We start from the raw sequence: 12,724 nt of genomic DNA, 5'->3' as shown, positions 1-12,724 counted from the left end.
GGGTCTGTCGGAGGTTTCTTCCGTTAAAGGGAGTTTTTCCTCCCCACTGTCGCCAAGTGCTTGCTCAAGGGGGATTTGTTGGGTTTTCCCTATGTAATAATATTGATAACAGTAAGGTCTAGACCTTAGTTTGTAAAGTGTCCTGAGATGACTTTTGTTGTGATTTGGTGCTATACAAATAAAATTTGATTTGATTTGATTTGATCTAAATGTCACATAAACCAAGCCTTTCTCAGGGATCCAACAACAGGTTTTCTGCAGCAGTGGAAGTAGATGAAGCCTTGAACCCTGATGCAAATGGTTCCTACAGGCGTCTCAACTGTTACTGATGACTGACAGCAACAGACTCTGTCTGTACAGAGGCAGAGTTGGAAAAGCAGCATCTCTGATGCATCATGTGGAAAAAGGCCATGAACACAGGAAGTCAGAGCTTCTCAGGGTTTCATGTGAGAAAGAGGCACAAACAGCTCCAGGCTGTGGATGAGGACAGAACAATGGAACGGCAGCGCAGGGGCCAGACTGAAAGCAGAGCAGCCGACAGGTGCAACACATCTGTGGGAACATCTGCAGCAGCGCTGCCTCTCACAGCAGTGTTTGTCTGTTGTAGAGAGGATGTGTGCAGCTGTTGGGTCACACCGAAACCTACTGGAGACCTGGAGCTGTGATCCCAGACTGGTGGTTTAAATAGTCTGATTTCAGTGGTCAAGTTGTCAGCGACCATGTACGGAGGTCTTTCCATTCGAGGAAGAGCAGCAGGGAAACACTGACAGGCTAATTCAGATGTACCAGGCAGTGGCTCTGTCTTCAGTGGGAACCTTTAGATCTGTTCAGTTGTCATTTTTGGAAACTGAAGCTTCAGTCTTCTCCTCTGCTTCTGGGGGCGTTAACACTGACGAGAGGTTTTTGTGTGTCCTTTCTTGCAGCATTACTTTGTGGATGCCTGGAACTCGTTTGACGCTCTGATCGTGGTTGGCAGCGTGGTCGATATCGTCGTCACTGAGTTCAGTGTGAGTTCTCAGACAGCAGCTGCTGCCACAGTGCTCGTGTTGGCTGTTGTACACATGTATGTGTCTATATGTATATAGTGATGCACACCCACCAGCTTTCCTATATGTGACAGTGGGTGTGTTGTTGTGTAACATTGTGACTCGTCATGCAGCAGATAACGATAAGGTACTGCTGCTAGTACACTTACCTCCTGAAATGCTCAGCTCGGTATCATCCTGTAACCCTGTTCAGCTGCATCATGGGTAGTGTAGCGGGCCTGTGCAGAGACTGAAACCTACAAACCATGTCCTCCCAGGCTACATACAGGAGAGGGTCAGAATATTAGGAACACCTAATATACTGAATACTAGACATGATGCAGTCCAGTACAGCACCACCTTTAACCCTAACCTCAGTAATAAACATAGAATTGACTTTATACAGTTATGACAATTTCACCAAAAACCACAACATGTTGAGCTTCATAAGCACAGATGCTAAGGTGGACGTGCTGCACTGAAGTGCATACAGCTGTACCTAATAGATTGTGTGTACCTACAGTAATTGTGTAGTATATAAGGTAATTAACATTAGCTCCACCTTTCTGTAGAATGAGTACTGTTACTTTGGACACTTCTGGTACATTTGGATGACAGTACTTTCACTTAAGCAACTTGTTGAATGCAGGACTTTTTATTATTTGAACACTGTGGTATTACTACTAAAGCAACCAGTCTGAGTACTTCTTCCATGGCTGCTGCTGGTAGTAGCGAGCCAGGTGGACACTGCCCTCTGACTGTTCTTCCCGTTCAGTCCCATTAAAACTCTCATCCACAGACAGTGACATTCTGGGGATTTCAGCACAGTGGGCAAACTGCACTGTTTAAGTGACTGGTTCCAGGGTTTGCACACTGAAGGCATCATGTGACGACTCGTTCAACCAAGTCGATAGACAACAGATTTTTTTTACCGCTACTAAATCCTTATTTGATTTTCTTATTTTTCATGATAAACTCCTGTTTCATGTCAGAGTGCAGAGGACAGCTCCCGAGTATCCATCACCTTCTTCCGTCTTTTTCGAGTGATGCGATTGGTCAAGCTGCTGAGTAAAGGGGAGGGGATTCGTACGCTGCTGTGGACCTTCATCAAATCGCTGCAGGTGAGGGGTGGGACTTACAGAGGTGTGCATGTGTGTGTGTGTGTGTGTGTGTGTGTGTGTGTGTGTGTGGTCAGTCTAACCTCTCTCCTCTGTTTCTGTTCAGGCTCTGCCCTATGTCGCTCTGCTCATTGCCATGATCTTCTTCATCTACGCCGTCATTGGCATGCAGGTGGGCACCCAGGTGCATCTCCAGACAGACCACAGTGCACATCTTTGTTTGAAAATGGTTCCTAACCACAGGCGGGTTTAGCCTCCATATCACAGCTGAAGTTTCCCTCCAGGTGGCTCACATCTGATGTTTTAATGGGGGGTCGGACCTGCAACACAGGTTGAGTGTAGTAAATTAATCCAAATAAACAACTTCAGGTATTAAAACTATGACTGTCTTTCTGTCTGTCAGATGTTTGGGAAAATAGCGATGCAGGACAACACTCAGATCAACAGAAACAACAACTTTCAGACTTTTCCTCAGGCTGTTCTCCTCCTCTTCAGGTCAGAACCTCCTTTGCCTTCAGCTCAGTTTCTTCCTTGTCCTCTCTCTCCAACAGGAGTATTTAGTCTATGTTGTGGTTGTGTTACCTTGTGCAGGTGTGCCACAGGTGAGGCGTGGCAGGAGATCATGCTGGCCAGTCTTCCAGGGAAACGCTGTGACCCTGACTCTGACTACGAACCAGGAGAAGAGTTCAGCTGTGGCAGCAACTTTGCCATCGTGTACTTCATCAGCTTCTTCATGCTGTGTGCCTTCCTGGTCAGAATGCACAGGTTCCACGCACACGTGCTTTGTGTACATGTCAGCACGCTCTGACCGACTGTCTCTCCTTCAGATCATCAACCTGTTTGTCGCTGTCATCATGGACAACTTCGACTATCTGACACGTGATTGGTCGATTCTGGGACCACATCATTTGGATGAGTTTAAGAGGATCTGGTCGGAATACGACCCTGAGGCCAAGTATGACACACACACACCTTCACTGATCTACTACTGACTCTAACCTGAACCTGGATCTAGCCTGAGCAATCAAACCAAGTCTGACCCCTCAAATTGCCCTGTGAAGATGTGAGGACAGCATGTCCTCATGATGATGTTGAACATAAAGTTGTCCACACAACCATAGAGACACATACATACTGTGCATACTCGCACTTTTTAGCACAGACACTGAAATCAGGTGTAAACCTTTCACGGCCTAGAGGGTTTTCACTGTTTTCTGGCACATTATCCTGGTTAAAGGTCGGGCTGGACAGCTGACTGGTTTGAAGTGTTACTGGGCTACAGTGCCTCCTGCTGCTTGGAGGAGTACAGTGATGTTTGCTCCAGTGTCCACAAAGCCTCATTTATTCTTGCCACTTCATGTCTCACGTCTAGCCGTGATTTCCTCCCTTGGTGGGTTGCTGCCACCTCCACCTGTCCCAGATAAGCCTCAGAAAGTGCATGTGTGGGTGGGGTTTATTGTAATGCTGTTTATTCTGTACTCTCAGGGGTCGTATAAAACACCTGGACGTTGTGGCTCTGCTCAGGAGGATTCAGCCTCCCCTGGGGTTTGGGAAGCTCTGTCCTCACAGAGTGGCCTGTAAGGTATGAGAAGCTGCACTGTAACACACCATGTCACATATATATATATATGCTTGGAGGCGTTGTTGACAACAAAGCTCTTAAACACTAAAAGATGCAGATCCTGGAGAAAACACATGTTCCAGATCCCAAATATGCTTTGTACCAAGTTTGGTGATCATTGGAACAAATATGTAAATTAGGAGGCCAAAAACATGTTTGGCAAAAAAATTCAAAATGGCAACAAGCTCTTTATGGCATAAACAGCCATGGTCTGTATCAGCATCATCCCCTGGCTCTTAGCTAGATGCCCCATACACACTGCAGTGGTTCACTGGGTGTGACGGTGTTTAGTCAGACAGGCCCCTGTGAAATAAAACAAAGATCCATTGACGTCAGAATTTTTCTTCAGCGACTCGTGGTTGCATTATATTAGCAAAATAGTACAGTGGTACAGTTTTTGCTAATATATTACCACATGGTGGTGCTATTGCAACTCTTTGTGAAGTACTTCAACTCTAGGCCAGTCAACACCAAGCCTCACTTCTATAGCATTTTCATCATTTTTGGCATTCTCCCATAGACAAATTAATATCAGAGTTGTGGCCTTGACACTTCCTACGTGGAGTAGTTTCGCATTGGTTGTAGTGAATGACTTATGTTTGGTTTTCCTCCTGTTCCCTTCTGTCAGCGTCTGGTAGCCATGAACATGCCTCTGAACTCTGATGGGATGGTGACCTTCAATGCCACGCTCTTCGCTCTGGTTCGCACCGCCCTCAAGGTCAAGACTGAAGGTATCTGTAGTGACCGGTTCTGTTACACTGCTGTAAGAATCACTTCCTGATTGACATGTGACAGGTGCTTTACTTTAACAAATCAAAGCCAGCAACACGGCTGGGTCTACCATGGGGGCTGGACCAGGCTGCAGCAGAGAGCTGTTGATGATGGCACATTAAGCAAAACCATTGTAAGTCATGGTAGTGTGAGACAAAACTCTGTAGCATGGCCGTAGAGACGCTTGTTCTCAGAGTTGTTACAGGAAATGTCTGAGATGTGTAGGATTTGATTCTTATAGGCTCTAGTTACTTTATAATCTTTAGTTACTTTTCAGTTCTTCATTGTCTTTTAGTTACTTTTCATACCTTTACCTTCCTTGCTTATACAGGTTAAAACTGTATTGATGATTGACCAGAACTACTGAGCTTTGTTTACTTTAATACATTTATTTTCCTTGCATATATATCTCCCAATTGTATTGATGAGTCAAGTGATACTGAAGTAGAAACTGATTACTTTAACTTCTGTGTAGACATAGTGTTTGTATTCATGAGGTCCTGCTTTGTCCTGTAATAGGATTACACAGATAGGGGGTCTACAGCGCAGATGACCCCTTGTTCAGTTGCCGCCTGGAAAATCACATCACAACACACACACACCTCTGGTTTTGATCACATTTCAGCATGAATTGTTGCACCTTTGTCTGGGGCGGACCTAACCCAAGAGTATAAATGTAATGTAAAAACATAACTCGGGATTCAGAAGCTGGTTTTCCTGCGGGAGCTCTGTCTCTCTGATCCCAGCGCTGTAAGACTTTCCTGTGATCAGACTTTCAGTAAACCTTCTGTTGATTTTAAACAGTCCTCTCCTGTCGTCACTTCTCGTGCTTCCAACAAAAGAATTGGGTTATTTTCTAACAGATGTAATGCTTTACAGCTTCTCGTTGTCCACGTGTTTATATCATTGCAGCTGGTTGTACGAGGACCAACATACCACACCGACAGTATAAAAACATCATGTTCATTAAATATGAGGATAATTAAAGAGTGTGATTGGCAGGTGTGCAGCACCAATATTATCTGGAGCCAGGTCAGACGCAATAGGTGTGACACGATGTTGTGGTGAACTTGTGATTACGACAGCACACAGTAGATACACAGCATAATTAATGTGTGTGCTGTTGCTAGGCAACCCTGAGCAGGAGAACGAGGAGCTGAGGGCAATCATCAAGAAAATCTGGAAGAGGATGAAACCAAAGCTACTGGACGAAGTCATACCACCACATGAAGGTACTGTCACAAGTACTACTAGTCCTGTTGACACTACAATAAACACCACTAATATTATTGCAAATACTAAATACTACAAACCCTACTGGCACTACTACAAATGCTACTAATATTAGAAGAAATTGTGCAAATACTAAAACAGGCATTCCAAACACCTATAACTACGGGTGTGATGAGATTTCGTGCAACGAGATCTTGCAATATCAAAATGTGATGATATTTCTTGGTGAAGATAAAAGCTGTCTCATGATATCAGTACATACCAGAACCAGAGCAGCAGACAGCATGAGTGTGACGGCAAAGTGACGGCAAGTTAGTCCAGAAAAAATGTAACTTCCTGCTGTGTTTAACACACAAGGCTGCGTTGGTTGGGGGAGAGGACAGGCTGAAAACAGCATAGAAGGTCACCCACAGCTTCAGGTAGAAATTAGAAGCTTGTGAACAGTTCATGCAGTTCTAAGGTCTGAAGAGACTCATGTGAAATTCTACAGGAGAAAAGCTGGTGGCTGAGTCTGTGGCCTTTTACGGTGGCTGCACATTGTCATCTTTTACTGCACGTGATAATTGATACTCAAGACGTAGAACTGAGGTGACATTCATTACAAGGTCATTAGTTATAATGCTTCAAAATGCACCTGCTCTGTTTTGCATTTTTGGACTTTGGGTTAAATAAAAGACTTTATCCAGTCACATATGTCATCACTGAAGATTTCTTAAAAATATTGTCAAAACATCATCTTGTGAGCCAAGTGTATGGTCACACCACTACTAGTAGCACTACAACAAACTCTACTGGTACTACTGACACTACGCTGATACTGCTGCTGGGAGTACTACAGATAAACCTCTCCTGTGTCTCTGCAGAGGAGGAAGTCACCGTTGGAAAGTTTTACGCGACTTTCCTGATCCAGGATTATTTCAGGAAGTTCAGGAAGAGGAAGGAGAAAGGAGCTCTGGCTGGAGAGTCCAGTTCCTCCAACCCTTCTGCTGTCCAGGTATGCCTGTATATAAATCAGTGTGTAGTTCTTATGCTTTGTGTGCATCTACATATTTGTGTGTGTGTCTGTAGCTGTGTAAAGCTGGTCTGAAGACTCTGCAGGATCTGGGTCCAGAGATTCGACTGGCTCTGAGCAAGGACCTGGAGGAGGAGGAGGCCTTGATGGAGGAGGGGGAGCTGGAGGTCCTATTTTTACATCCATAAACTTTGCATCTACCTGCACGTTCATGGTCAAAAAATAACTGAACTGTCCTTTAAAGTGAGTCAAAAATTTGAATCAGCATCCGACTGTTGCGGTTCCTGTCTGCAGGGTGAAAATAGGTTTGGACCGGAGAAAGATCTACAAGGCTCAACACTGATGACACCCACAGGTAAGCACAAGCTTGACATCACATTATTAGGTTTGTGTGGATACTTTGTGTTCATTTAGATGAGGATGAAACAAAAAACGACATCAGTGACAGCGTTATAGATGTGACAGGAATCTGTTGAGGTCATTGGTGGCTCTGCTAAAGCAGGGTAGATAGGTGGATAGCTTTGCTTATATTTGATTATGGAAGCATACAGTATATGAGGATAAATCAAACTATGGAAATAACTAAAGAAACTCCTGATGGGTCCAATATGTGAAGTCAACAGCCTAAAAGAAAATTAATGAAAATGATGATTCTTAAAGTTGCATTAACCTATATTCTCCACACTGTCTGATAACCCCAGTGACAGTGAGACAGGACGTGGTGTCTCTCAGCTACACCCCCATGGTAGCTTCAGGAAACAGGACAGGAGGAAGTGAGGAGTGGTTTATGGTGTCAGTTTGTTCTGAGTCTCACTCAACCCTCTAGGCTCAACAGACATTAGGAAGAGGCACTTTAAGTACAAAATGATAAAATAAGTCAAAACCTTCTGTCCCAAGAATATGAGGTACTCTGACAACTCTTCACCAGATGCCATTAATCTGACATAATTATTACAGTGTTTTATTTTGCTTTGAAAGAGTGCATCACTGAAAAACACAAGAATGTGCATCAATAAAACAAAAAGAGCTAAATTCAAATAATACATCAGCCGTGATATCCACCATTCAGCTACGCCCTCCTCAGGGCAAACCGTTACTGTAACGAGCCCTACTTTACAGGTGCTGTGCCCTACTGTCCTGAAATAATCGCCTGTTAATGACCATGATGGTAAAAGCAGGCTTGACTGCCCCCCGCCCCCCCCGTGTCCGCAGGTGACGACGGAATGTCCAACAGAGGTCTGATCCACCGGGCTGGGTCCCTCACCAAGACGGCAAATGGCAGCGAACATGATGGACAACTTTGCTCTGGAGAGAACATGAGGTCATCTGTCAGTCATCACCGCCACCCGTCACTGAAGAATGGCCTGCTGGACCACGCCCAGAGAAGACCGTCATACTACAGACATGGAAGGTGGGCCATTCTCCTGCAAATGTCTGTGAAAATAAAGTGTACTGTAATAACTGGTGTGATCGCAATGACATGAAAGATAGTGTTGATGAAACTGTGTGTGACCAACTGAAACCATCTCCACGACCAGGACGTGTGGCTAGAAGGTTTGGAAACAAATATGTTGATCTTGTGAAGAGAGTTTGTTGTCATCTATTAATTTTTTCCAAAACATGTGATCCCGAGCTCACTGCCAGAAAGAGGTGGTAGCACTAGTCCCTGTACACATAAAAGTTTCCAATGTATTACTGTGATACCACATCAGCATTGTTGTGGCTTTTCACGAGCCAAAAGTCATGTTTAGAATCAGAATCAGCTTTATTGGCCAGGTGTGACGGACGCACGAGGAATTTGACTCTGGTACATCGGCTCTTAATGTGCAAACAGTAAACCAGCATAAGATTGTGTAATATAACAAAACAGCAGTATTAACATCAACAAACAATGCAAACAATGCAGAATAAGCAGTGTAAACAGACGGTAAACAATGCAGACATAAAAACAATGTTTACCATAAAAGGCTCAAATGTCCTGCAGTTCCTTTGTCCTCCACTAGATGCTGATGTGATCAAACAGTTGTGTTGATTGACAGGTGTCTTGGCCAATCATGCTCTCATTTCCTTCTGCAGAGGACACTCAAGGGACAAGTACTGGAGGAACGGAGACACGGAGACATATGGAGAACAGGGTCACTGCAGCAGAGAGGAAGACCAGGTCAGCATCACCTCCAGAGACAGGTACGCTGGGTGGACTAACAGCTAAACAGCCCGGTATGCTGGCAGACAGGTACACTGACAGACAGGTGTGTGTGTTTTCAGACATTACCCTGATGAGCCTCCACTGTACAGAGAACACTATGATGGCCACGCCCCCTACACCAACAGTAGCTACAGTAACAGTTACAACAGGGGCAAGAGGACGACCCGGAGACGCCTTCTTCCTGCCACGCCCACAGGTGAGAGGATAGCCCACAGTCCTCCCTGCTACCAGAAAACACAGTTGTCTGTGAGTAGAGATGGCGTCATGTGACAGGGTTAACGAGAGAAAAGTGACATGATCACATGTGACAGTCCACCATGCAGCTTGTTATAGGTGTGTTCTAACAACCGTCAGTGATGATGTGATGACACTGTGTTTCGCTACCATGTGTCAGGTCTCAAACCGCCCTTTAACATCCAGTGTCTGGGCAGGCAGGGCAGCAGTGACGACCTGCCCCTCCCCGGGACGTACCACCTCACCTCGCCACCATGCCGCGCACGCACACAGGTAACACACAAGTAACACACAAGTAAACATCTTTGTTATCAGACCTTGCGGGGACATTGCTGTGCCATGAAAAGATTTTTTTTTGCAGACAGCTTCTTTCTGTGCTACCTCCATAATCATCTCATCAGCTGCTCATGCACTGATACGAATCATCTGTGGTGGCGGAAGTACTCGGACCCTTTACTTCAGTGACAGTACTAATACCATAGAGTACAAATACTGTTTGCAGGTCCTGCATTCCGAATGATACTTGTATGAAAGTACAAAAGTATCAGCATTCAAATATACTTGAAGTAGCCAAAGTAACAGTAGTCATTCTGTAGAACAGCCCATTTCACATGAATGTTTTAAATTACTGGGTCAAAATGACTCGTGCATTATCCACTTGTTAAGTAGTGACGTAAAGTTCTGTTTCTGAGTCCAAACTTTAGTTCTATATGCCACAGTGTTGTGTTGCACATTGTTTCAATAGATCTGAAGCAAAAATCTCAGGTCGGCTGTCATTTTACTGAAAAAAAGAAATGATTGATTAGGCAAGTCACTGTATCCTTAAATTAATACTTAATAAAAAATAAAGGTGCGCTGTTTTCCTACCTTGTGAGGTAGCTAGCCAGTTAGTACGAAGTTAAACACTATACTCCGACCCATTGTACACAGATGAAAGTAACGGTAAAAGCTCGGAACTATTAAAAACAAGTTCTCGACAGTTTGGTTATTATGCCACCAGGTAGAACGGCCGCACTAATTACTATATTTGAGTTGAAAGAATTTAGTACTTTTTTATTTCAAAACATGCCTCGCTAAATAAGAAGATATTATTGTGTAGAGGGCGTCAGGCTCCACCATTTGGATCAGGCAAGTTTGGTCCTGGGAATAAAACGTTAAGGGCAGAGATGCAGTGGATGCAGGCGTCTTACTTGTAGTGGAGTATTTTTACACTGTTGTACTGGTACTTAGGTAAAGAGCGTGAGTACTTCTACTTCAGGCTTGTACCTCTGCTCGTCTTCCTCAGTGACCCTCCTCTTCCTCCTGCACAGATGTTCAGCAGCTATGAGTCACGTCAATCCTCGGCTCTCTGCTCGGGGGCCTCCTCAACGTCCTGGGCGAACCCGTGCCCCCGCCGTGGTTGCCTCCTCTACGCTCCGCTCATCCTGGTGGAGGAGGAAGACAACCTGCCCTGGGGGGACAGAGCAGGACACAGGGAGGAAGAGAAGACGGGAGGAGCAGGAGGAGGTGAGGAGCTAACGTGGTAGTGTAGAACATGTTATTACAAGATTATCCCGCAGACGACAGGACGACATGTCCTGTTCTCCGATAAGAGCCAGTTATCACGTGAGCAGCACCAAGACCATCCCGCAGGAAGTAGCGTAAAGACAACTATAATGTCTGACACAGAGATCAGGCAGGAATCTCACTTCCACCATGCAGTGAGTGTAATGTCAGCTCACATGATATACCAGTCTAATGGCTCCAGGGTTATGGGAGGCATTAGACTGGTATATCACATGAAATCACTGACACAAATCTAGGATTGGAAAGGCTGAAAAATACATTTGAATGTGTAAAATGTTTTTTAAGCTGAATATTAGGACCCAAACATTTGTAAATAAGATTTGAATGTCTAAAGTTTTTCTTTTCCATGTTACAAATCAGTGTTTGTCAAAGTTTTGAAACGTGCTTTGCAAACTTTCAAAACACTTATTTCAAAGACAACTCTCTCTTTTTATGAGTTTCAGATCAGCTCTTAAAATCCCATGGAAATCTGGACAAATGGTCTCACGCTCTTTCTGCTCTAGACCAAACACTGCATGGAAAGATGGATGACACATCACCACTACCCTCCATTATACAAAGGGAAACCACAATACTGTGAATACAGCCGCAGCCATCTTGGTATTTTGCAACCAGATTCAGATTTGCATTAGCAGTGGAGTAGTAAGTGACCAACTGCCAGAGATGTCCAGTTATCTGAAATACATTAATTAACGTATTAAAAACAACCTTACAATAAAAAAGCAATAGGGTCTGGCTGCAGCATACAAACCACCTCAGGTTAGGCCCCTACATGTTACGACACTCATGTCACGGCTCTACGGACCAATTGGAGCACAAGAAATCACACCAAAAACAGAAGAAGAATAGTTTAGCTCCTTAGTGTGCCACTGTGTAAATATAGTAAAGCAGACTGTTTTTTGGTTAGAATTAGTGGTTAGGTGTTAGGTCAACCCTAACCCTAGATGATGTGCACCGCTTTATCTTGCCTCAAAACACCAGACTCCAGTGACACAGTCTACTGTTGTCTAATGAGTCTGGTGTCTTTGAAGACAGCATAGATGATATAACAACTTCAGTTGCTCATTGGAAAGGACTGACTGAAAATATCATGCTCACTGATTGTTCCTAATATATCGTTCACAAACGCATTGTGGCTTCATGACTGCTAAGTGACTCCAGGCTAAACAGCTAACGCTAACTAAGCTAGCTTCTTTCTTCTGTCTGTTGCTGTGTTTTTAGTGACAGCTCGTTTTCTGATTGGTCCGTATAAATTGTGTGGCATATTGTGGGGGGCATGAGTGGAAAGGTGTGAGCTGAGTGACATAACATGAAGGGGTCTAACTTGAGGCGGTCTACACAACACAGTCGGATTCTTCTCGACACATCAGTGAGTTAATATCTACCAAAACCCGCAAAAATCACCTCTGGCCAACTTTTATCAGACTGGGATTTTGAGTGTTTGGTTCCTGTTCTATCCACTAACATGGTGAGGATGGGGTATATTACCAGCCACCAGGGGGGAATCGACCTCTGCTTAACTGTCATGTCATCCATGTTTCTATACAGTCTAGACAGAGAACGTACAGACGTCCAGTCACATTTGATTTGATTTGATTTATTCTTTCAAGCATTTCAAGACAGTTGATATGTCAACACACATAATTTTACACATATCCAACAAATGCTAATCCAATATCAATTTGCTTATACCTAGTACATGCTTGAATGGAGTAGGAAGAAGTCAGACTTATCCAGTCCTACCCCATGACATCATCTTACCATCATTGGTTTGCAAGCAATAAATGATTCACTTCTACACACACACATATTATACTAAAAAAGAATATAACAGTGTTAACATTCTTACATCACACAAGTGATATACTAAAGAATGGTTACAAAATATACACCACACCCACAATAGTCCATGTAGTTAATCATTGAGCCTGTTCTTGC

At 44.1% G+C, this 12,724-nt stretch overlaps 1 protein-coding gene and 1 long non-coding RNA gene across 3 annotated transcripts in view; one reads left to right on the top strand and one right to left on the bottom strand.

Annotated features, from left to right (window-relative positions):
• LOC109953071 (voltage-dependent L-type calcium channel subunit alpha-1F-like) overlaps positions 1 to 12,724 on the top strand; it is a 33,123-nt gene that overhangs the window by 12,466 nt on the left and 7,933 nt on the right. For both annotated transcript variants that reach the window (XM_020588443.1, XM_020588442.1), the window contains exons 17-33: positions 924 to 1,007; positions 2,018 to 2,146; positions 2,250 to 2,315; positions 2,547 to 2,638; positions 2,735 to 2,894; positions 2,971 to 3,098; positions 3,629 to 3,725; positions 4,393 to 4,495; positions 5,666 to 5,767; positions 6,632 to 6,762; positions 6,837 to 6,947; positions 7,075 to 7,135; positions 7,993 to 8,191; positions 8,857 to 8,964; positions 9,046 to 9,182; positions 9,381 to 9,493; positions 10,531 to 10,726. In XM_020588443.1, coding sequence (XP_020444099.1) covers positions 924 to 1,007; positions 2,018 to 2,146; positions 2,250 to 2,315; positions 2,547 to 2,638; positions 2,735 to 2,894; positions 2,971 to 3,098; positions 3,629 to 3,725; positions 4,393 to 4,495; positions 5,666 to 5,767; positions 6,632 to 6,762; positions 6,837 to 6,947; positions 7,075 to 7,135; positions 7,993 to 8,191; positions 8,857 to 8,964; positions 9,046 to 9,182; positions 9,381 to 9,493; positions 10,531 to 10,726 — 2,017 coding nt within the window. The remainder of the gene's footprint in view (positions 1 to 923; positions 1,008 to 2,017; positions 2,147 to 2,249; positions 2,316 to 2,546; positions 2,639 to 2,734; positions 2,895 to 2,970; positions 3,099 to 3,628; positions 3,726 to 4,392; positions 4,496 to 5,665; positions 5,768 to 6,631; positions 6,763 to 6,836; positions 6,948 to 7,074; positions 7,136 to 7,992; positions 8,192 to 8,856; positions 8,965 to 9,045; positions 9,183 to 9,380; positions 9,494 to 10,530; positions 10,727 to 12,724) is intronic.
• LOC109953074 (uncharacterized) overlaps positions 3,104 to 12,724 on the bottom strand; it is a 17,627-nt gene continuing 8,006 nt past the window's right edge. Inside the window, exons 2-3 of the long non-coding RNA XR_002273847.1 lie at positions 5,128 to 5,137; positions 3,104 to 3,115 (exon numbers count right to left, since the gene is read on the bottom strand). This is a non-coding gene — a long non-coding RNA (uncharacterized LOC109953074). The remainder of the gene's footprint in view (positions 3,116 to 5,127; positions 5,138 to 12,724) is intronic.

The sequence above is a fragment of the Monopterus albus genome, unplaced genomic scaffold (assembly GCF_001952655.1).
Source record: "Monopterus albus unplaced genomic scaffold, M_albus_1.0 scaffold540.1, whole genome shotgun sequence".
Lineage (NCBI taxonomy): Eukaryota > Metazoa > Chordata > Actinopteri > Synbranchiformes > Synbranchidae > Monopterus > Monopterus albus.
The sequence above is the reverse complement of the archived record's forward strand: the minus strand, read 5'-3'. Positions and strand labels throughout refer to the sequence as shown.